Source organism: Archocentrus centrarchus, chromosome 22 (genome assembly GCF_007364275.1).
Source record: "Archocentrus centrarchus isolate MPI-CPG fArcCen1 chromosome 22, fArcCen1, whole genome shotgun sequence".
Classification (NCBI taxonomy): Eukaryota; Metazoa; Chordata; class Actinopteri; order Cichliformes; family Cichlidae; genus Archocentrus; species Archocentrus centrarchus.
In genome coordinates, this window is record NC_044367.1 from 12,769,427 (window position 1) to 12,790,087 (window position 20,661).

General features: G+C 40.4%; 2 protein-coding genes across 5 annotated transcripts in view; both read left to right on the plus strand.

The window, feature by feature from the left end:
* mboat2a (membrane bound O-acyltransferase domain containing 2a) overlaps positions 1-2,693 on the plus strand; it is a 41,268-nt gene extending 38,575 nt beyond the window's left edge. Inside the window, exon 13 of the mRNA XM_030718597.1 lies at positions 372-2,693. Coding sequence (XP_030574457.1) covers positions 372-540 — 169 coding nt within the window. The 3' untranslated portion in view covers positions 541-2,693. The remainder of the gene's footprint in view (positions 1-371) is intronic.
* A 1,219-nt stretch (positions 2,694-3,912) lies between these two features.
* The window catches only part of kidins220a (kinase D-interacting substrate 220a), a 46,270-nt gene continuing 29,521 nt past the window's right edge, over positions 3,913-20,661 (plus strand). For 3 of the 4 annotated variants that reach the window (XM_030718573.1, XM_030718571.1, XM_030718572.1), the window contains exons 1-21: positions 3,913-4,055; positions 5,351-5,545; positions 7,496-7,653; positions 8,380-8,478; positions 9,189-9,287; positions 10,527-10,625; positions 10,952-11,050; positions 11,275-11,373; positions 12,100-12,297; positions 12,404-12,502; positions 12,846-12,944; positions 14,281-14,379; positions 14,468-14,645; positions 14,772-14,936; positions 15,070-15,249; positions 16,362-16,527; positions 16,771-16,922; positions 17,552-17,652; positions 17,848-18,033; positions 18,164-18,304; positions 19,893-20,130. In XM_030718573.1, coding sequence (XP_030574433.1) covers positions 7,522-7,653; positions 8,380-8,478; positions 9,189-9,287; positions 10,527-10,625; positions 10,952-11,050; positions 11,275-11,373; positions 12,100-12,297; positions 12,404-12,502; positions 12,846-12,944; positions 14,281-14,379; positions 14,468-14,645; positions 14,772-14,936; positions 15,070-15,249; positions 16,362-16,527; positions 16,771-16,922; positions 17,552-17,652; positions 17,848-18,033; positions 18,164-18,304; positions 19,893-20,130 — 2,629 coding nt within the window. In that variant the 5' untranslated portion in view covers positions 3,913-4,055; positions 5,351-5,545; positions 7,496-7,521. The remainder of the gene's footprint in view (positions 4,056-5,350; positions 5,546-7,495; positions 7,654-8,379; positions 8,479-9,188; positions 9,288-10,526; positions 10,626-10,951; positions 11,051-11,274; positions 11,374-12,099; positions 12,298-12,403; positions 12,503-12,845; positions 12,945-14,280; positions 14,380-14,467; positions 14,646-14,771; positions 14,937-15,069; positions 15,250-16,361; positions 16,528-16,770; positions 16,923-17,551; positions 17,653-17,847; positions 18,034-18,163; positions 18,305-19,892; positions 20,131-20,661) is intronic. The other variant, XM_030718570.1, reaches the window with a different exon arrangement.

Here is a 20,661-nt window from a genome sequence, read left to right on the forward strand (position 1 = left end):
GCTGAAAACAAGCTGGATGGTTGTCTCTGCTCTTTAGTCTGGAAGATGCGGTGTTCATGTTATCCAAAAAGAATTTCAAATTTCAATTCATCTGACCACAGAACAGTTTTCCACTTTGCCTCAGTTCATTTTAAACGACCCATGATAGCCTTCTTCCCATGATAGTGCTGTATTCTGCATTTAAGACTAAATATTATAATATAATAATAAGACTAGATATTTCAGGCAATTCATCTAACAGGCCCAAAGTGGTGTACTTGGATCTAGTAGATTCTTTAATGTTCTGCACTTATTTTCTAATTTTATGCCCCAGTTACTGTTTGCAATAAACAGGAAGCTGAGATGATTCTCACTCACTGATGTCTTTGCAGCTCTTGGTACTTTGGATTACACCTTCTATGTCTGCTGGTGGTCCTGGCCCTGCCTGTCAAATCGAAACGCCGGCAGGCCAAGGAGCAACAGGATGGCCTCCAGAAGGACAACCAGACAGATCACAACAGCACAGACAACAACTGCAACCAGAAAGAAAAGGCCACATGAGGGACGAGACCGTGATGCCCAGTCCCATCAGCAGCAGAAACACTGAGACGAACTATAAACTACTGAGACCTGGAGTGTGTTGAGTCTGTTTACCTGAAAAAGAACCAAATATCTCCTATCAGACAGAAAACACAAGTCTACGTCCTGGCAAACCTTCCAGTAGCAAGGCTGACAGCAATCACACTTCTGAAATGGATACGAGACCAAGATGGAAGAAATGGCCAAGGTGTAAACTAACGAGTGGTAGTGCTTACTTTACAATACATTAGTGAAAACGAAGACCTCCAAGCTGCCTTAAACCCTCTATGTACTTGGAAGGTGAAATAACAGTTTGAATGGCACGCTGCAGGAACCTAAATGCAGTTTATACCAGTGTGGTTTCATGTAAGGTAAACCGATTTAAAGTGCAGTATGTGGAGGGTTTTTGTCATTGTCTGGGTACAAGCCTCTATTAGGTGGCAACAGAAAACGTGTACATGTAAAAGAAACATAACCTTTATCATCAGCTGCCAATTTCAAACAGGCCTTAGGATCCTCGAAATATTGTTTGATTTCGATGTCTTTTTTTTTTTAAATCTCTATTCCAGAAGAATTCACATTGTGTGCGTTTTGTATTTAGATGTTTGTGACAACACTATTTGAAATCCATTCTGAATGCCCTTTTGTTTTCTGGGATGAATTGTCTATGCCTGACAGGGAGAGTCTCAAAGTGGAATTCAGATCTCATCCCTCTCCAGTCTAAAAGAGTTATTAACTGGATATCTTTTTATATTTTTCATATCTGCTGCACTTTTTTTTTTTTTTGGACAAACGACTCATCAGATAAATGTGTGCTTCAAAGGGAGTTTATTTACCCTCTGGTGATTTGTAATTCTTTGTAAGGCTTGGGGTTCAGATATATTTTTTTTCTCTTTTTAAATTCTGCTTATATTTGTCAGTAGATTTCCTCTGTGTTCAAATGTAAAAGTAGTATCCAAAATGACTTTAATTAACAGAATTCTTACAGAATTTACATCCTTCTGGATTTATTTGTGCAGTAATTTGTCTTAAATCCTACAAATGCAACAGAAATCTAATCAGATCACCAGAAATGATGTGTCAAATGGTCAATGCACAGTGCATAAAAGCACATAAAGAAATCAAGTCCAGTTATATATGTATGTGACATAATAATAGTATTTTACAAATTTCAAAGACATAAGCCAGCTGTTGTGGTAAATGGTCTTATTTCATATTGTGTGCACTTAATGCTAGCCTAGGGGATGCTTCAGGGTGCATTTACTGTATGGTGTTCCTGGTTCCTCATGTTGTTTTGGTTCATGGCTCGCCTTAAACCTTTTAGATTCCTTCTGTTGGCCCTTACTAACACTGACTGCTGTGATATTTTTCTGATATCGTTAGATGGAATGGATGAATGAATGAAAATGTGGTGCAGAGAGGACAGTTTACAAGACGCCTCGCTGTTCTTTGAATAATAGTGACACATAAATGGACCTGTTAGAACAGCCTTTGGATTTCAAGCCTACAACACTGAAGTTTTTTTTCTCTCAAAGAAAAAACCAAAACATTCTCATTACTTTAAGTTAAATTGGTGCATTTGTGTTCTGTAAAGTAGTAACAAAGCAGCAGAGATGACCTTTTTATTTTTGTTTTTTTTTTTAAGACTAAGATGACACACTCATTTTCCTGCCATAACTCTGTGTGTGTGTGTGTGTGTGTGTGTGTGCGCGTGTGTGTGTGCGTGTGCGTGCGTGTGTGTGTGTGTGTGTGTATACCAGTATTCATGTGACCCATTGATGTTGATGTGAACTCCAGTTAACTCTATTTGTAGCCTGGGCCCTGTGTAGGTGACTGGGGCCCACCCAAGGGGAAAGGGATGTCATTGTTCAAAAGCATAGCGATTATTGCACTGCATGGACACCCAAACCAGCAGATCAATGCAAACTGCTCCGTATGTCCAAAGTGCCAAATCATAAATGGCGCATTTTGTTTGTTTTTGTTTTTTTTTCTTTGGTGCATATGTGGGCCTGCGTGTGTGTTTGTGTGCGTGCGTGCGTGCCTGTGGAACATATTGGTTATTTTTGTGTCAGAAGGAAATTTATTGAAAGATTTGTATAACAGTACATTACAATTCTGAATTATGTGGGAGAATAAAGAGAAATTATTTTTAAACACTAAAATGCGATTGTCATCGTAACATCATAAATGTTTTGTTTTTGTCCAGTAAAAAAAAAAAAAAAAGGATCCTCACCTCTACACTACATCATGTCCTTGTATTATGATAATACAACAGCAATTATAATAGTTACAGTAAAGTGTTAGTGGTGGTTATGCTGGTGCAAATTGCTTTAAAATGAATGCAGTCAAACATGAGTGCGATTGAACTAGTAGGAGTATGGCAGGTGCACAATAACATCATTAAGGGTGCTTGCATGTTTCCACTCATGGGATGTTTTTTATATATATATATATATATATATATATATATATATATACTTGACTCTACATATTTAAGGCTTGGTTGGTCCACCCAAAGGATTTTCCCCCTTGTTTTGCACTTTGTATAATAATAAAATTGCCATCACCATTAGATTATCCATCTACTGCTTAATACACATAATATGAAATGGAGTAGGGTGTAGAGGTGAAGAAGTATCAAGATTTTTTTCTTACTCATGCAAATGTATAAGTTCATTTTATAACCTCAAATGGGCGACCAAAAAAAAAGCTAAATATATAACAGATAAATTAATCTTGAAAATGTTTCGTGGCAGCACGGTGGTGTGGTGGTTAGCACTACTGCTGCCTCACAGCTAGCAGGACATCTAGAGGGTCTGGGTTCGAATCCACCTTTCTGTGTGGAGTTTGCATGTTCTCCCCGTGTCTGCGTGGGTTTTATCCTCCCACAGTCCAAAGACATGCAGTTACTGGGGTTAGGTTATTTGGTCACACTAAATTGCCCATAGGCGTGATTGGTTGTCTGTCTCTCGGGCTGGCGACCTGTACGGAGTGTACCCTGCTTCTCGCCCCGTGACAGCTGGGATAGGCTTCAGGCCCTCAGGCCTTTCGACCCTGAAAAGATAAGCGGAAGAGAATGGATGGAAAAAATAATGTTTTCTATTAATATTTTCCTGAAATGCACTATTACTTGTTGAGCGCTGAAAAAAAAAGTTTTTAAAATCATAACCTGTAAAGTTTCTGTTGATTAAAGCTGTAAAATTAATTTCATACAGTTACGCAGTATGTCCAACCACAATTTCTACCCCAAATCCAGCCTGCCCGCAGTAATCCTGCCAGATTGGCTGATTCCCCCTCCCTCCTGTTCGTGTTCTTGCCACATGTTACCCCGCTGTAGTCGTGGGTATGTGGAGAGAAGGTGGAGTCTTACTGTAGCAGGTTAAGGCTGCTCTGTCAAACAGAAGCAAATACATTATGACTTAAAAATAGTAATAATAAAAGCCCTTTCTGACCGGATTCTCTGGACCGGAATCAAAATACAGAGCAACCAAGCGTAGGTAAGACGACTTGAAACTGTGAGTCATACTTTTCTCTCGCTTTTTAGAGGAGATTAAAAAAAAAAAGAAAATGTACGGACCTGTTAGAAAGCTAACGCTCGCTAGCCTGTTTCTAGGTTTGGCTAGCTTGTGTTTTCAAGTTACTTCCTAGTGACAGTGAACCGGGAAGTCCTGCTGCGTTTGCAATATCGCTGTCAAAAGACTTTGTCAAGACCCCGGAAAAAAACCGAGCCGTACTGTTTCTTAACTTTTCTTCGCCTCGTCACATTTAAAGCCATGTGATGTATGCACGTCACACAGATGTTCACGTTTTTGTTTTGTTTTTGTTTTGTTTTTTACAGTCACGGGGGTCCGAGCATTAAACGCACCTCAGGGTTGCTTTAAATGTCATTATGTTGACACTGTGTTCTGGTTATCGTACAGTTTGTTGTGTGCAAGTAGCGCGCTTACGCAATTTTTAGAGCAAAACCCAGAGAGCCCTCTAAGACAAGAGGCGTTTTAAGACACAGGCACTGTTTGTGTGTGTGTGTGAAAACCATTGAGCCAGTTTTTGCTTATTCAAGTAACAAAAGCAGACCCTGGTATGCATCAAGGAACTGAACCCTCAGCAGTTTCATACCCACATGACTGGCCATAAAAAAAGCTGACCGGTTAAATTTAGAGACCCTATCCGGTGTTGCTAAGTTCACTATTCGTGAGTTCAGATGACCAAACAGCTGACCTGGAGTTTATTTTGATTGTTTATGATGATAGAGATACGGTCAGTGTTTTTACATAAACCCCCATATGATTCCAAAGTAGAGTATAATTCACTATAAATAGAAATAAATTTATACCAGTTTTCCAGTTGGAAACAAAGAGGATTGGGCTGCAAGTAGCACATGTTTTCATTACTGAATAGAATTCAGAAAACAGATTTCTGAAGGCCATTTTGTGTTTTGTCAGAGCAACAAAACCCAATTTGTTCAGTAAATTCTCACATTTTAAAATGGTACATCGGGTTATTGTTTTTTTCTGTCTTTTTGCATGCTCAGTCCTGTATACAGAACAAAAATCTATCTTCATTAATATCAGTAAAAAGGCTGCGTTTTTTGCCTCATAGAATATAAGATAATTAAAGGTTTAGTTTAATGTTTAACTTTAATTGATCAGCAGCTGAGTCATTTAAACACTGTGATTATAGTGATAATAAACTGATGGCTCCCGTGCTACTTTATTGCATAACCCATAAAATTAAGTCATACAAATCAGTCCAAACATCCTAATTGGCTTCATGGTCCTTTTATCTGCATCAGTTGGTGCCAAGCCACCGCGTGTGATGAATGACTCTCTGGTCGTGCGCCTCTATTGTGTTGGGTGAGGATGGGCGTAGGCCAGCCCCCTCATCTAATATTCAGCTGTTTGTAAAAGAGGGGATGCTGAGCGTGAGCCCGGCAGTGCTTGTTGAAACCTCGAGCAGAAAACCACTGCCAGGTTCACCCTATACCAAGGTAAGAGTTTCTTCTGTTATCCTAATTAGTGTTTTCTGAGGATTGCAGATCTTATTTTTCTTTTCTCTCTCTAACAGTTTGTTTTGATGCATTTTTTTTTTCTGGTTTTACTGGTGTTTTGTCTTTAGGCTTTATTGGGCATGTGTTTTGTGAAAACGGTGCTTGTGAGCTCCAATCTGATCACTGCTGAACTGAGAGAGAGCGCTGAATGTTTACTGATTGGTTCTGGGCAGTGTTCGTCCACCTATTATGCTGAGAGACAAGAAGCTGGGGAGGGTGTGTCAACAGGCTCCTATTGCTTTCATTGTAAACAAAGGATTTTTTTTTCTCACCTCTTCCTGACACTGTCTAATATGGGCAAACAGCTAGCAGGTGATCCTTGACTGAAAAATAAGGTTACACTTCAGAAAAAAAGGGGGAAAAAAGATTTTATATATGCATTGATTGGTTTCTCTGCATTTGAGTGAACTGCTGAGCCTTTGTACTGACAGCCCAAGAAGCATGTGACATTTGAGTGTTTATTGACCTGAGCTTGAGCTGCTTGTTTAAAGGATTATGGTGAAATATTGAGCAGCATATAAAGCCCATTGCCAAGGCAACTTGCAAGCAATGAGTGGAGCTGATTAATTCTTTGTTACTGTGACAGGAAGTAAGCCTGACCATTAGGAAAGAGCCCAACTTGATGAATGATTAATGAGCGTGTTTATCGACTGGCTGAATCCCTAATCCGTGTATCAAAAGAAACCATGTTTGAGGGGGGCTTTCTCTTGTCTGATCATATTACACAATACAGTTCTGGGAGGTTTGTGCATTCTATCTTAAACTGGTTCTAACTTAAACTATATTTAGGCATATGTTGCCTAAATATAGAGTAAGTCACTGCAGTCCAGCAGTTAAAGTATCAGGAAGAAAAATCACCCTCAGCCCTCCAGTTAAGATAAAAAAAAGGCTTAAAGTGATTCAGTAAATATAGAAACATGCTCGTCTCCATCTGGGTTTAGGATCATTTTTTAGAATGGTTCACTCTAATTATAGATAATCTGCCCAAAGAGAGGGTCATGTGCATTGATTTGTCATATGCTCACAGATGCCTAACGGCGTCTTACTGCTTTTTTCCGATTGATGCAAAGTACCTCTTGTACTTTTAGGGAGAACTTTGCTCTTTTCTCATGCACTAAAGTTCCACAACGTCCAATTTCAGGCAACGGAGGAGGGTAGAAGAGGCTGGCTTTGATATAATTGGAGCACGCAGTCGAATGCACCAATTGTCCGAGCCCTTATTACATCAAAGAATCAAAGTTTAAAGGCTATTGTTTGCCTTCATTGGTATGTGATGGCTTGGTTAGCCATCTTGAGCGGAGCATTGTGATTCCTCGGCCTTCATTATACTGAGTGGACAAATTTCAGTCAGTGTTTTCAGCCTGAGTGGACAGACTGAGCAACTGAAAAGGACTAACAGCCGCTGTTAACACTTTTGTAATGAGCGTGTTTAATGGATTATAAGTATGGCTGCAATGATACTTTAACCTCTGAAATTCACACACATATGTTTGTTTTGAGGATTTGTGATTGAGTTGTGTTAGTGGGTTGGACGTCAAAATACCTAAACAAGACGCATACACAGAAAAGCCTATTTTTTTTTTTTTTTTTTACTCTTTCGTATGTGTGTTTCTTAAATATTATACTCTATTTGATGTTTACAGCATCTAGTCTCTACTGTATTGTTATTGTTTGCATGGGAGAGCCTGTACATGCGAGTTGGGGTTTGGAAAGTGGTCATTTATTCCACTGCATCACTTCAAAGACACACCACACCTCTTCCTAGTCACGATTTTAACTTCTTGTTTGTCTCTTAGAAGTGCTGTATATATAACTGCACAGGCCAGCTAGCTATTGTTGGCCTCTTTAGCTCACTGTGAATGCTCATTTTCTTTTCGTATCATTCTGCAGGGGTGTACAGCCGTTAGCCGTCAGCCATGGATACCACCATGTCCCTGAAGACAACCTCTATGGCTGTCCAGAGTCTGTTCAGCTATGTGGACGAGGAGAACCTGGCTGCTGTCAAAGCGCATTTGGACAAGTTCACAGATGTGGACAGCAGGGGTGATGTAAGCCACATCATTGTAACCTTAATGTTGCCTCTAGAAGTTCAGGGAGGAATATGCAGTAATTATAGGCTCTTTAAGATAACTTTAGTTGGTGTTATGTTGGAAAAGGGATTTTAGATTTAAAAAGCTAAATGCTCTCCCTGTGGCTGCCTGAGTTCTCTCCAGGTACGCCACCTTCCTCCCTCACTCAAAAACGTGCTTGTTCGGTTAACTGGTGATTCTAAATTGGCTTTAGGTGTGAATATGAGTGTGAATGATTGTCTGTGTTAGCCTTATGGATGATGGACTGGTGGCTTGTCCAGGCTGTTTTCTGCCTCTTCCCCAAAATTGGCCTGGATAGGCTCCAGCTAGTGGCTAAGAAAATAATGGCTGGAGGAAGCTACTGTATATTACTCATAAAACATATTTACTGCCCTTGGAATTGAGTTGCTTTCTTAATTATTTTAGATAACATTTTAGATGTCTGTTGTCTCTGTGACTAAAAGGTCAGCTTCTGTTGTAAAACAGGAAATAGCTTTTATATATGCTTAGTACTCATAAGACATTGCAGTGTACCCTTAAAGAAAATACCAGTGTAGATTTTTAGGGGTCAGTTATTACTGTATAGGATTAAAGTCATTAAATTGTGGGAGTACCTGTTATTTTATTCCAGGGACCTCTTAGTCAAAATTGTATAATTGACTGCCTTGTTGGTACTGCGCTTCACTCCCTGTCTCCATGTTTCAGAATGGACAGACTCCCCTCATGGTGGCAGCAGAGCAGGGCAGTCTGGAGATAGTCCAGGAGCTCATTAGGAGAGGAGCCAACGTTGACTTGGATGATATTGTAAGTTTGCAAATGCGCACGCACTTAACATCACAGGCTGCCTAATAAGAGCACACCCCCCCAGTCATGTACTTGATGTACGCAGAATCGAAGCGCAGGTGGAAAACAATGCGGTCATTTAAACCACATCATCCACTTGACAATGAAGACATAACTAGTGGCCTTGATGTTGCATCTTGCTGAACTCACCACACTCGGGCTTAGCCCTCATCTATTATAAGCCATCATGAGCCATAATGATAGCTTATTACACACTTTTACCTTCGCTTGTTTGAGTAAATGACAGGATCCACTCACTGGCCGACACCCTGACTCTTCAGAGTCTTCAGCACAAACTCACGCACACACTCACGCATGCATGCGCCCGCCCACTTAGACGCACGCATATGCTCTCATACCACCTATTAACATCTCACGTAATGCAACTTGTTATTCCGCATGGCGCACTCAAAGTCAAGGAAGAGAGAGGAAGTTTTCCATTTTGTAGTCCTTTGCGTCTCTCGCACTCTGCTCCCTGACACCTTCTCTAAATGCGTCTCTCAATGCGACACCCCGTTCCCATGAGCACCTGGTATGACCAGCTGGTAGGTGGGGGTTTTTTTTTTGACCAGCGACCTGTGCGTCCCATTTATTGCTCTGACAGATGCTCTGTCGACTGGATTTGGAGACTGATGGGAGTACTCAAAGTAACAGGTAGTGTCTGTGTGCAGGACTGCTGGACGGCGCTGATCTCAGCAGCTAAGGAGGGACACATCGAGGTGGTGAGGGAGCTGCTGGAGAACAATGCTAACCTTGAGCACAGAGACATGGTGAGAATTTAGAGAGTTGCTGAAGGTTTTTTTTTGTGTTTAATGTAACAAAAATATACAAAATCGATTTGAAATAATACAGTCTGTCATGCTTATGTCAAGGCCATACAGTGTTATTGTATGCCCAAACACAAAGAGAAAATTGAGCTACAAATATCTAGCTGGCCTTGTGGATGAAACATGCTCCAAACACCTGTCATGTGTGGGCCGCAAACCTTTTGTTTTGTTTATGTCCTCACTGACACCCCTTAGTTTCAATCAGTATTACCAAATAAAGCCTTAAATGTATCTCAGAAGTATATTTGTGTTATAGCATCGAGCTAGAACACGCTCTAGTGCTGTATTCTCAGAACCAAAATGATTTAATGATAAAAAAGAGCCGATAGCTAAATAACAAAAAAGAGAGAGTCAGTCTTATGAATTTACTGAAATATCGGATGATGTCTGTGATGGCTTCATTTTATATATATTAATGCTTTCTGTTTGATGTGACCGTCCCAGTGCCGGTTGAACAGGGTGCAATGTATTAGCTTGGAAATTGACCTAAAATTAAATTACTTTCTGTGTGATGGCCCCTCTTTAGTAGAAAATCCCATTTACTGAGCTCTGGCTGTCTTGGCATGGGGGAGTGATATGATTTAGTTACTTTCTCCAGACGGAGGCAGACAGTCGGCGGTAACCAAACTACGAAAGCTTTTCTGTACATTAATAAGATTATCAGCCGTGCTTAGGAAATATGATATACATGTTGTTTCCTGGGAGCTAAAAAATACAGTCATAGTGAGCAATGACAGTCATTATGTATCACTGTGAATAAAAGGATACATTTTCTTTTGCATTACATGTATGTACAAGACATTTAGATGATAAATCCTTGACCTCTGCAACTATACAGCAGTGAGTCAGGACATGGACTGACTCACTGCTGTTCAGGGTGTGTCTAAACTGCAGAGGGGAGATCACAGTCAGTCATCACAGTGGGATTATAATAAACCACACCGTGGGATGCTTCACTTACTGGGAAGAGTGTCACACCATCTGTAAATAGCACATTTTCCAACCACAAAATCTGTCTAGATGTGAACTAGACTGTAAGCTCAATACTGTTTTCTTGCTTTTTTAAAAAATAAAATAAAATAATGTGACTATTACATATTCTGTATACAGATCTGTTTTCTTGTCATGAGCAATTAAACTCCTGACAAGCTGCACTCTATTTTCTATATGTTTTCTACTTAGGGAGGTTGGACTGCTCTCATGTGGGCAGCCTATAAAGGTCGTACAGATGTGGCCCAGCTGCTTTTAGAAAAAGGAGCCAACCCTAACATCACGGGACAGGTACTGAGACTCAACACACCGCTGCCAATTGTGCTTTATTTGTGTCCTCCGAAATCTTTGCACATATATTTTAGAACTAAAAGTGATCTGAGAATCTGAATAAAGAAATGATTTGGGTTGTTTGTTGTTATTTTCCGAGAAATGTCTTGTTTTAAATAAGCTGTAAAAGTCAGTAAATTTGAGAATTACAAAAGGGTAAGCACTATGCTGCTCTGCTTCCCCCCATCATCTGATTTTACAGCTTGAAGCATTTGTATGACCGCGGGCTTCACACTGATCATTAGTTACTGTCAGCATGACTACACGGCTGTCCTCTGCCCCAACAGTACAGCGTCTACCCCATTATCTGGGCGGCAGGTCGAGGCCATGCAGAGATTGTCCGTCTCCTGCTGCAGCACGGAGCCAAGGTCAACTGCTCAGACAAGGTAACTACATACTGACAGATGTTCATTATTTACTTGCTTTTAAATCACACATAAGATGTGCTTTGCGGTTAGAGCTAGGCTCAAAAGAAGTGCCTTGGTCTATATCCAATATTCTTGTTCCCCAAGTGCCTCTCCTGTCTCCACTTATTCATTTATCACAGTTAATAAGTCCCTGGGTTGTTGATTGAAGCATCCCTTGCACTCTTGTCATATTTTATTTGTAGTATGGCACCACTCCTTTGATCTGGGCAGCCAGGAAGGGCCACTATGACTGCGTGATGCACCTCTTGGCCAATGGAGCTGATGTGGACCAGGAAGGGGCGGTAAGCAGACTTTCAGTAGCGTTCAGCAGGGATCCCACACGTTCATGAGTTCATATAAAAATGGACACACTATGTCAAAGGGAGTGTTTGTTGTCTGTGTGAGTGGTAAACGAGTCAAACTGTAAATTGGGCCGCACTTCAGTTGCAGTTTACATAATTACAAACAAGACAATACTGACATTGAATTCAGTGCAGGATTTTTGTCACAGCTTTCAGTAGTCCAGATAGATTGATGCTCAAGGCATTAGATGTGGATGAACAAGTTTCTGCAAAGGCACTTTTATTAATAGTAATGCAAAGACAATAATCCGAGTTACTATGTGCCTGGAATGTTTAATTATATAAATTATTTATTTTAGTTCTCGAGTAGCACAAAAACAATAATGTACAATCTAAAATAACTGATTCCATCTGTGATGCAGTTCATCTGTGCTCCTTCAAGTCGTGTTGCATCTGTGCTGATACAAAGTGATGTGGTTGTTTTACGCGCTGCATCAGTAATCGGATGCTAATGTGGCAGAGCACTTTAAAAGGCTGTGATTTAGAGATTCTTTGGTGTCTGCAAAAAGTTCTTGGGCTCTTTAAGCTAGATTGCAAAAATGTCATAAGCCTGTAGTGTCTCTCAGAGTTCCTGAAATAAACAGGCATGTGCAAAAGCAGGATCTTTACTGATAACTGCGCATTTGTCATTTGAACATAATGGAATCTTTTTCCTTGGTTTCACAGAACTCAATGACGGCTCTGATCGTGGCCGTGAAAGGGGGCTACACAGAGGTTGTCAAAGAGCTGCTGAAGAGGAACCCAAATGTTAACAAGACCGACAAGGATCACAACACTGCTCTCGCCATTGCTGCCAAGGAGGGACACACAGAAATTGTGCAGGACCTGCTTGACGCCGGCACCTACGTCAATGTTCCAGACAGGGTGAGGCTGTTTGACAGCAGCAGTAAGTGGCTGATATGAAATACAATGGGAACTGCAATACAATTTATTTCTCTCTGTTTGGTTTTCTCTGGTTCCTCTCTTTCAGAGTGGGGAAACAATGCTGATAGGAGCAGTTAGAGGAGGTCATGTGGAGATAGTCCGAGCTCTGCTGAACAAATACGCTGATATTGACGCCAGGGGCCAGGTAGAAACTCCTTTCCTGCTGTCTTACTGATATTTAAAAGCAGGCAGGAGGCCCTCTCATGTGCTCGGTGTAAAATGACATCCTGCTGATCAGTACTGTTTACTCATCCCTGTTGTTTCTCAGTAAAATGAACTTTTCCCTGTGGGTTAGAATTACAGATTTGTTATTGTTGCGTTGACCTACCTTAACCCAGTTTGCATAATAATATGCACTGTACAGAATAATATGCTGCATTCCCAGCTCTGCATATTAAACCATATATCTTTTATTTGGATTTTTTTTAATGCAATTTCTTGTTAGTACAAAACAAGCCTGTATTTGCCTTGTTCCTTTTTATCATCAGGATGGAAAGACTGCCCTCTACTGGGCAGTGGAGAAAGGTAACGCTACCATGGTGAGAGACATTCTGCAGTGCAACCCTGACACCGAGAGCTGCACCAAGGTATGCAAACTGCAGTGTATGTTGACCAGTATTGTACAATTTCATACACTGAAACAAATTATGAAACATTTCCATTCGCTGTGTCGCAATAAAATATTAACAATAGAAATATTAACAATAGAAATATGTTTTCCATTTTTCTTATTTGTGTGATGCTGATTAATTGTTTGTTATTTCTGTCATTATTAAGAGATTACAGTAAAAAAGATTTCTATACAAATAAAGAATCATTTTTACAAAGCATTTTCTAAACAGCAACAATTTTACAACTGGATTTCACCAAAAGCAAAGACGAACGACAACGATAAATAAAAAATAAATACATAAACAGATGACAGGTGACATTAATAGTCGTAATCTTAGATTGATACAGTGCTGTGCAAAAGCCTTAAGCAACCCCTCATTTCTATATATTTTGCTTTCAAAGACTTTCTTGTAATTTTTAAGGTGGTCTTGAGCTCTCCAGGCTTTCTGAAGGTCTTTCAAAGTGTTTCTTTGGCTGATATTGTCTGCTTTTTCACTCATTTTATAAAAATAAAAATGGCACCTAACTCAAGGGTTGTGTCTAGACATAACAGGCAATTTAGCAAAGAACCAATTTTAAATTGTATCTTTGAGCACTTTGTTATTGGCAGCCTGTTGCAAAAACAATTTGTTGCCCATTTCTTTAGTTGAATCTACAAAAAATACCAAAGGTAACACAGTTTGACAGACATAAAATAGTATTTTGTACCAACAAGGTGATTCCCAAAGAGCTATTGCTCAAAAACTTGGCATATCTTGGCATGGTGTGCAAAATAGACAAAGAATTGATGAAACTGAACAAGTGGAGGATAAAAGAAGATGAACAGTATCTGAAAGTAAGAATAGAGAATAAATCCAGCAAGGAGCTCACAGAGGACCAGAGCCTGGACCTCACCATTCTAAACATTATTGAAGCAGTGTGGGATCAGTTTGACAGAGCACAGAACAAAAGGCAGCCAGCATCCAAAGAAGAGCTTTGGAATGTCCTTCACGAGCCCGGAAAAACTATTCCCGAAGACTACTTAAAGAAATTACAAGAAAGCTGAGTGAAAGAAAGAGAGATCAGATGATTGGTCATAACAAATATTGACTTTCAAGCCCATCAGAATTGTTTAAATTCTGTTTATACATTACATTTATACATTATCAGTTCACTACTGAGATCACCTAAATTATAAATGTTAAAGCATTCAGTGTAATAAACAGTCTGTTGAATATGAAGCTGATGTGCATCTGTTGGGTTCTGAATAAGTTCTGAAGTGAAATCAGTTAATTGAAGTTAATTGAGATGTTGTGCTTGTCTGGGTTTTAGGAGGGAGAGACCCCTCTTATCAAAGCTACAAAAATGAGGAACATAGAGATCGTGGAACTGCTGCTGGATAAAGGAGCCAAGGTGTCTGCAGTAGACAAGGTACTGTTTAAAGCACACTTGGTCTTGCTTCTGTTTTTGGAGTGTCTCATTTTTCAGCGAACAGTAATTAAGTCAATTCTGCACTCAGAAAGGAGACACGCCTCTGCACATTGCCATCCGAGGGCGCAGCCGAAAGCTGGCCGAGCTGCTGCTGAGGAACCCGAAAGATGGCCGCCTGTTGTACCGCCCCAACAAAGCTGGAGAAACCCCCTACAACATTGATTGCACCCACCAGAAAAGCATCCTGACACAGATATTTGGAGCCAGTACGGCACATCTCATACTTCAATATAAGCATAGGGGGAATTTAAGTTTAGAATCTGGAGAAAACAAAACAAAACTTTGTTTAATCATCTCCTCTGTTTCTTTTTCTCTGAACATTTCTATCTCAGAGCACCTGTCGCCCACTGAGTCAGATGGAGACATGTTGGGTTATGACCTATATAGCAGCGCTTTAGCAGACATCCTTAGTGAGCCCACTATGCAGCCACCTATCTGTGTTGGCCTGTACGCTCAGTGGGGCAGCGGCAAGTCTTTCCTTCTTAAGAAACTGGAGGGTATGTAATCTCACAGCATCAGAAAATCATCCATAACAAATCTAAAATGGTAAAGGAATGTGGAAGGTTTCTCTTTGGCCCTTTTCTTTGTTTTTTAAATGCATTTTTGTTTGTTTGCTTGTTTGTTCAACAGATGAGATGAAGACATTTGCGGGCCAGCAGATAGAGCCATTGTTCCAGTTCTCATGGCTGGTAGTCTTCCTCACCCTGCTACTCTGCGGCTCAGTGGCCGTTGTTCTGGGCTTTACTGTTAATCCAAAGCTGGCGATCGCGGTCTCACTCAGCCTCCTCGCCCTGCTCTACATCTTTTTTGGTGAGGAGACAGACAGGCTTGAACACTGGATACTGAATAACTGTGGGAAAACTCTGCTTTAATCTGAATTGCTCCACAGTGAGAAGAAAATAAAAGGTCAGCCTCCCTTTGGACTTATTTTGGAGAAAACAGATGCTCAGGGCTGGAATGCAGCTTGAGCTTTGTTTCTGTGCCATCCTGCCACCCAAAGAGAATGTAGGAGAGCGTTCTTTAAAAAGTTGTGACCAGAAAAAAAAATATCTTGACCCCTGTTACTCTCCCTGAGATTATGTCAGTTTATTCTGTGCAAACGCATTCAATCAAAACTGCAAATCAAAGATTAACTAACAGCCTTTTAATAATGAGTCAGTGAGAATGATGTTAATGAACCCTTTGTAAAAACGATTAACTGCGCCACTATTACATTTGGATTTCTTTTTTGTAGATGCTACATGTGAACATTGTTACACTTACTGTAAGTTAAATGCAATTGATTCAGTGCATGTAGGACTTTTAGGCAAACTAATTAGCAGGCCTTGTCCCTGCTCAGGCTTTTGGGGTCTGTTGTTGTACTAATATAGAGACAAATGGCATTAGAAAGCTAGTCACGCAACCACTGCAGACAGTGATTGAAACAATGGCTGAGGCAAACAAACAGGAGCAATGAGTGAAAACAATAATTAAGAACAAAACAAAAGAATAAAAGAGTCGTATGCTTTAAAGATGTAGCTCAGTGCTCACAGATTAGCTTTTGTTTGAATCATAATTTTGCATTAATACTAAAGTGTGAAGAAGTTTGTTTTTTTTTGTTTTTTTTTTGACTGCTCTCATATTCACAAGGGGTCGCCACAGCGCATGTTTGAGTCAGCAGATTTTAATGCTGGTTGCCATTCCTGACGCAACACTTCAAGGGATTTGTGTCTCCTCTCCTCCTGGTCTTGAACCGGGGCTGTTTTATATGTTAGGTGAATGTGTTAATGCATTATTTTCACGAGAAATAATTTTTTTTACAGATCCAGCTTGTTTTAGGAGCCAAACCTTTTGAGGTCTGAGAAACGAAACAAATGGAGTAAGATAGAAAATGCAATTTTTTTTTTTATAACTTTGTTGACCACAATATGTTTTGCATCTAGTGTTGGTGTACTTTGGAAGCCGTCGTGAGAGGGAAAGCTGGAACTGGGCGTGGGTCATCAGCACCCGGCTTGCTCGCCATGTCGGTTACCTGGAGCTGCTGCTCAAACTGATGTTTGTCAACCCTCGTGAACTTCCTGAGCAGACCACCCGTGCCCTTCCTGTCAGGTGACAATGATGCACAGACACAGAAGAGCACTCACTTTACTTACTACTGTCTTTTGCCATATTGTAGTCAAAAAATATTAACAGATGTTCACAGATTCCTTGATGTGACTTGTAAAAATGTAATACACAGGTTAGCACAATAGGTTAACTGTCTGTATGTCTGCAGTACTGATGATATTACTGAACTAAATACTTCAGTCTCACTCTGATCTGCATTCTCTCCCCCTCTCACTCGTTATGCAGGTTCTTGTTTACAGATTATAATCGCCTGTCCAGTGTTGGAGGAGAGACTTCAATGGCTGAGATGATTGCCACGCTGTCAGATGCCTGTGAGAGGGAGTTTGGCTTCTTGGCCACCCGGCTGTTTAGGGTTTTCAAGAGCGATGAGATCCAAGGTGATGTCACCGGCTCTGGATTTATGTCAGTTACGTCCACATCAATAAAATTAGATCGATGGGAATTTGGGTAAGGGTGGGAGTCTTGTTGGGCTTGTGGGTCAATGTGGACAAAAAATATGACTGGGATATAAAGAAAGGAGGTGCTAGAGAGAGAGAGAGACAGCCCTTTCAAGACAGATGCAGACATCACCTCCCCTCACATCTGTCTCCCACTTTGCTAGCTACATTTAGTTTGGTCACATTAGTGGATTGGCGCTAACTTGCTTCATCAATAAACAAGAAATTATATTAAAAATAAACAGACTTGCAAGTCAATGCTGAAAGTAAATGAACAGGAAGAAGAAGCAGAGTAGATTCAGGACCAGAGCTCCCAGTGAGCCCAGTACAAACACAAGTCTGATGTAGCAGGTTTGTTTTTTCATTAGTGATCTAGAATACAGGTCTGTACACTCATGGATACTCAGACAACAGAAATGCTGCTGAAATAAATCCTAAAAGATCTTCTGCTAATCAAGTGTTTTAATTATTAATTATTTATATACTTGTGAAGGTTCTGCCAGAAATTGGTTTTCTTTTTGTGCCCTCGGTGCATCTCTCTAATATTACTATCTCCTTCAATGCCGTAGGTCAAAAATGGAAGAAAACATGTTGCGTTCCCTCGTTTGTGCTGTTTGCATTGACACTAGGGTGCCTGATCACTGGTGTAGCACTGTTGTCTATCTTTAAGGTAAGTTAAGGTCATGGAGAAAGAAAAAGGTTATTTGCATGTTTTTTTAAATGGTTTTTTTAGTTATATGGGTGGGAAAAAAAAACGCAAGCACATTTTCTTTATTTTCTGCCGGGAGACTTAACTGTAGGGGAAGAGGGCTTACCCAGTATGTGTCAGAGTTTCAGTCCTGCTTTTTATCTTTTGATTCCTCAGGTGGACCCTGAGAATCTGACAGTAAATGCAGTGCTGATAGCCATGGCCAGTGTGGTTGGCCTGGCCCTGCTGCTCAACTGGAGGACCTGGTGGCAGGTGGCTGACTCTGTCCTCAACTCCCAGAGGAAACGCCTGCACAGCGCTGCCAACAACTTGCATAGGCTCAAGAGTGAAGGGTTTATGAAGGTAATTTAGTAATTGTACATAATCGAGAGAAAATGGAAATCCTCTGACATCCTGTTGTCATGCCAGTGGGGCCTTCATACACTGAAAATGAATTTGCTTTGAGTCATTGCTTTTTTTTTATGTCTTCCAGGTTCTGAAACATGAAGTGGAGCTAATGTCAAAAATGGCCAAAACTATCGATGGCTTCACCCAGAATCAGACACGCATGGCGGTTATCATCGATGGGCTTGATGCTTGTGAGCAGGACAAAGTGCTGCAGATGCTGGACACGGTGTGTGCTTTCATGTGCTTCAGTACAGGCAGTTTAACGATTAGAGCAGCTTCCTCTTGACTGAAAACAAGATAATGAAATAATTAGATTTTTTTTTTACATCTGCCATTCAAGTAAATTTATAACTATAAGACAGGCTGTTCTAGAGCAGCTGCCACATGGTCTTAACACAAAGTGGGTCTTTCACCTGCACACACAGAGACCACACATCTCTGTTGCACCGCAGCCACCTTGGTGTTCCCAGCTGCCTCAGCTTGCCTCCAAGTTTAGATTCTTCTTCCCAGCTGCTCTAATATAATTTCCTTTAGCCAAATGTTATTATTTGGTGAAGTAATCCCAGAGAAGATGGCAACCTCCTGTGTGCTAATGTAATCTTCTCATCTCTGCAATTACCTTCCAGTCACTCCAAAACCATCTTCCTTTTGAGGGAGACTCAAACAACACATTTATCAATTAACTAATTGTATTTATTTTTCTCTCAGTCTGTGTGCTTTTGCTAACATAATGTACATTAAAGATGCAGACATCATGTGAAGGCGCTTTTACTTGATAGTGCTGACAGCTGCTTTTGGGCAGGAAGTTCATCGTCCCCCAGGCGAGCTTTAGGGTTGTTGGCTACGGGTTAACGAACCATTACTGCATGTAGCACAAATTGATGTCCTGTGACACTTGGACAATGTCTCTTAGTTAGCCGAGTGGAATTCCCCAGCACCATGTGCTGTGGACAGTCAGCTCTCACAGGAGTCATTATGTTTAAGTACTACAGCTGACTGGCTACCTCGAGCTGTCACGTCGTGGAGTGATTAGACCAGGGCTATTCAATTAGCGGCCCGGGGGCCACATCCGGCCCGCGAACCCCCTTTGACTGGCCCAGCTGCAAAAACGCATTTAAATCATATTTGCTGTGACAGTTTTAAAAATTCCCGCCCTCCCTCTTGTACTTGAACGCACCACTAGCAACGCCAGCCCAGAATACTCTCTCCAAGTGCGACAACCGCCAAAATATATCACTGACAGGTCAAAAACGTAAAATTGACAATATAAATCGCCGTTTTAACCCTGCTTGGACTGATTAATCTGTTTATTTTACCCCAAAGACTGAACTCATTAAGTCAGCATTACGTTGAATATGCAGAAGAAGCTTTAATTTTACAGTTATTAAGTGTTCACTTGGTGCAATTACTTTTGTTGAAATATTTAATGCACTGCATCAGTTGGTCTTTCTAGTTCAACAAATGCACTTTTGCAAATACATCTAAAATGTTATAGAAGACTTTACTGTTGCAAAAAGTTATTATTACATTTTTTTTTTTTTTATTAAACATATGTGTGGTGAATAGATGCCCTGTTAAAAATATTCTGGTCAAGGTTTGGACCAAATGTTAAAATTTGCAATGCACTTGAATTATTTTTCACATTGATATTAAAACAGAAGAAGCCCCACAAAGGGGTCTGCTGTGCTAGAAACCTAATAAAACAGTGGTAGAGCAGGCTGATCTCATACTTCATTTAACATATGTTTAATGCAACTAAAAGGTACTGAAAAATACCCTTTGCACACTAACTTGTGCTTCCTTTTTCATTCCAGGTAAGGGTCCTCTTTTCTAAAGGACCTTTTATCTCCATCTTTGCCAGTGACCCCCATATTATCATCAAAGCTATCAACCAAAACCTCAACAGTGTGCTGAGAGACTCTAACATCAATGGACATGACTACATGAGAAACATCGTCCACTTGCCCGTATTTCTCAACAGCAGAGGTCTCAATACAGCTAAAACGATGAGCGTGGCAGCCCCCACCAATGGAGAGCCACTGTCTGCTGATGGTAAAAGACACAACACATTTTAAACTTCATATTTCAAAGTGCTTTTTTTCTTTTATATTTTGCTTTACTCTGTTATTTAGATTTTTGTGTATAAAAAGACCTGCAAAGTTACAAAGCCCAAAGTTTATCCTCTCCCACAAAAGAGCGCTGAGCAGTTTGAAGCACCTCATTTGTAGGTCAAGCTTTACTTTAGCTACATATCTATGTCACAGTGAAACAAACAAGCTAGTTTGGTACACTCGCAGAGAATTAGGAGCTACTTCGCAGTTCACTTTTTATTTTACTGGTTAAAGCCACTTGTGCTAACTCTAAAATGTCTTGCCGGGTGTTACTGGCTGCAAGACCTAAAACATCTTCGTGGACCCCCAACATCTGAGAAACTGAATAACCAGTGGATGACTTTTTTTTTTTTTTTTTTGGCAGTGTCCCCATAACAATAGAAAAGTCTTTATTGTTAGTACATTGTGCAGCTGATTTTGCTAACATTACCTGTGATCACAGGTCAGCACTATAGTATTATGAAATTGCAGT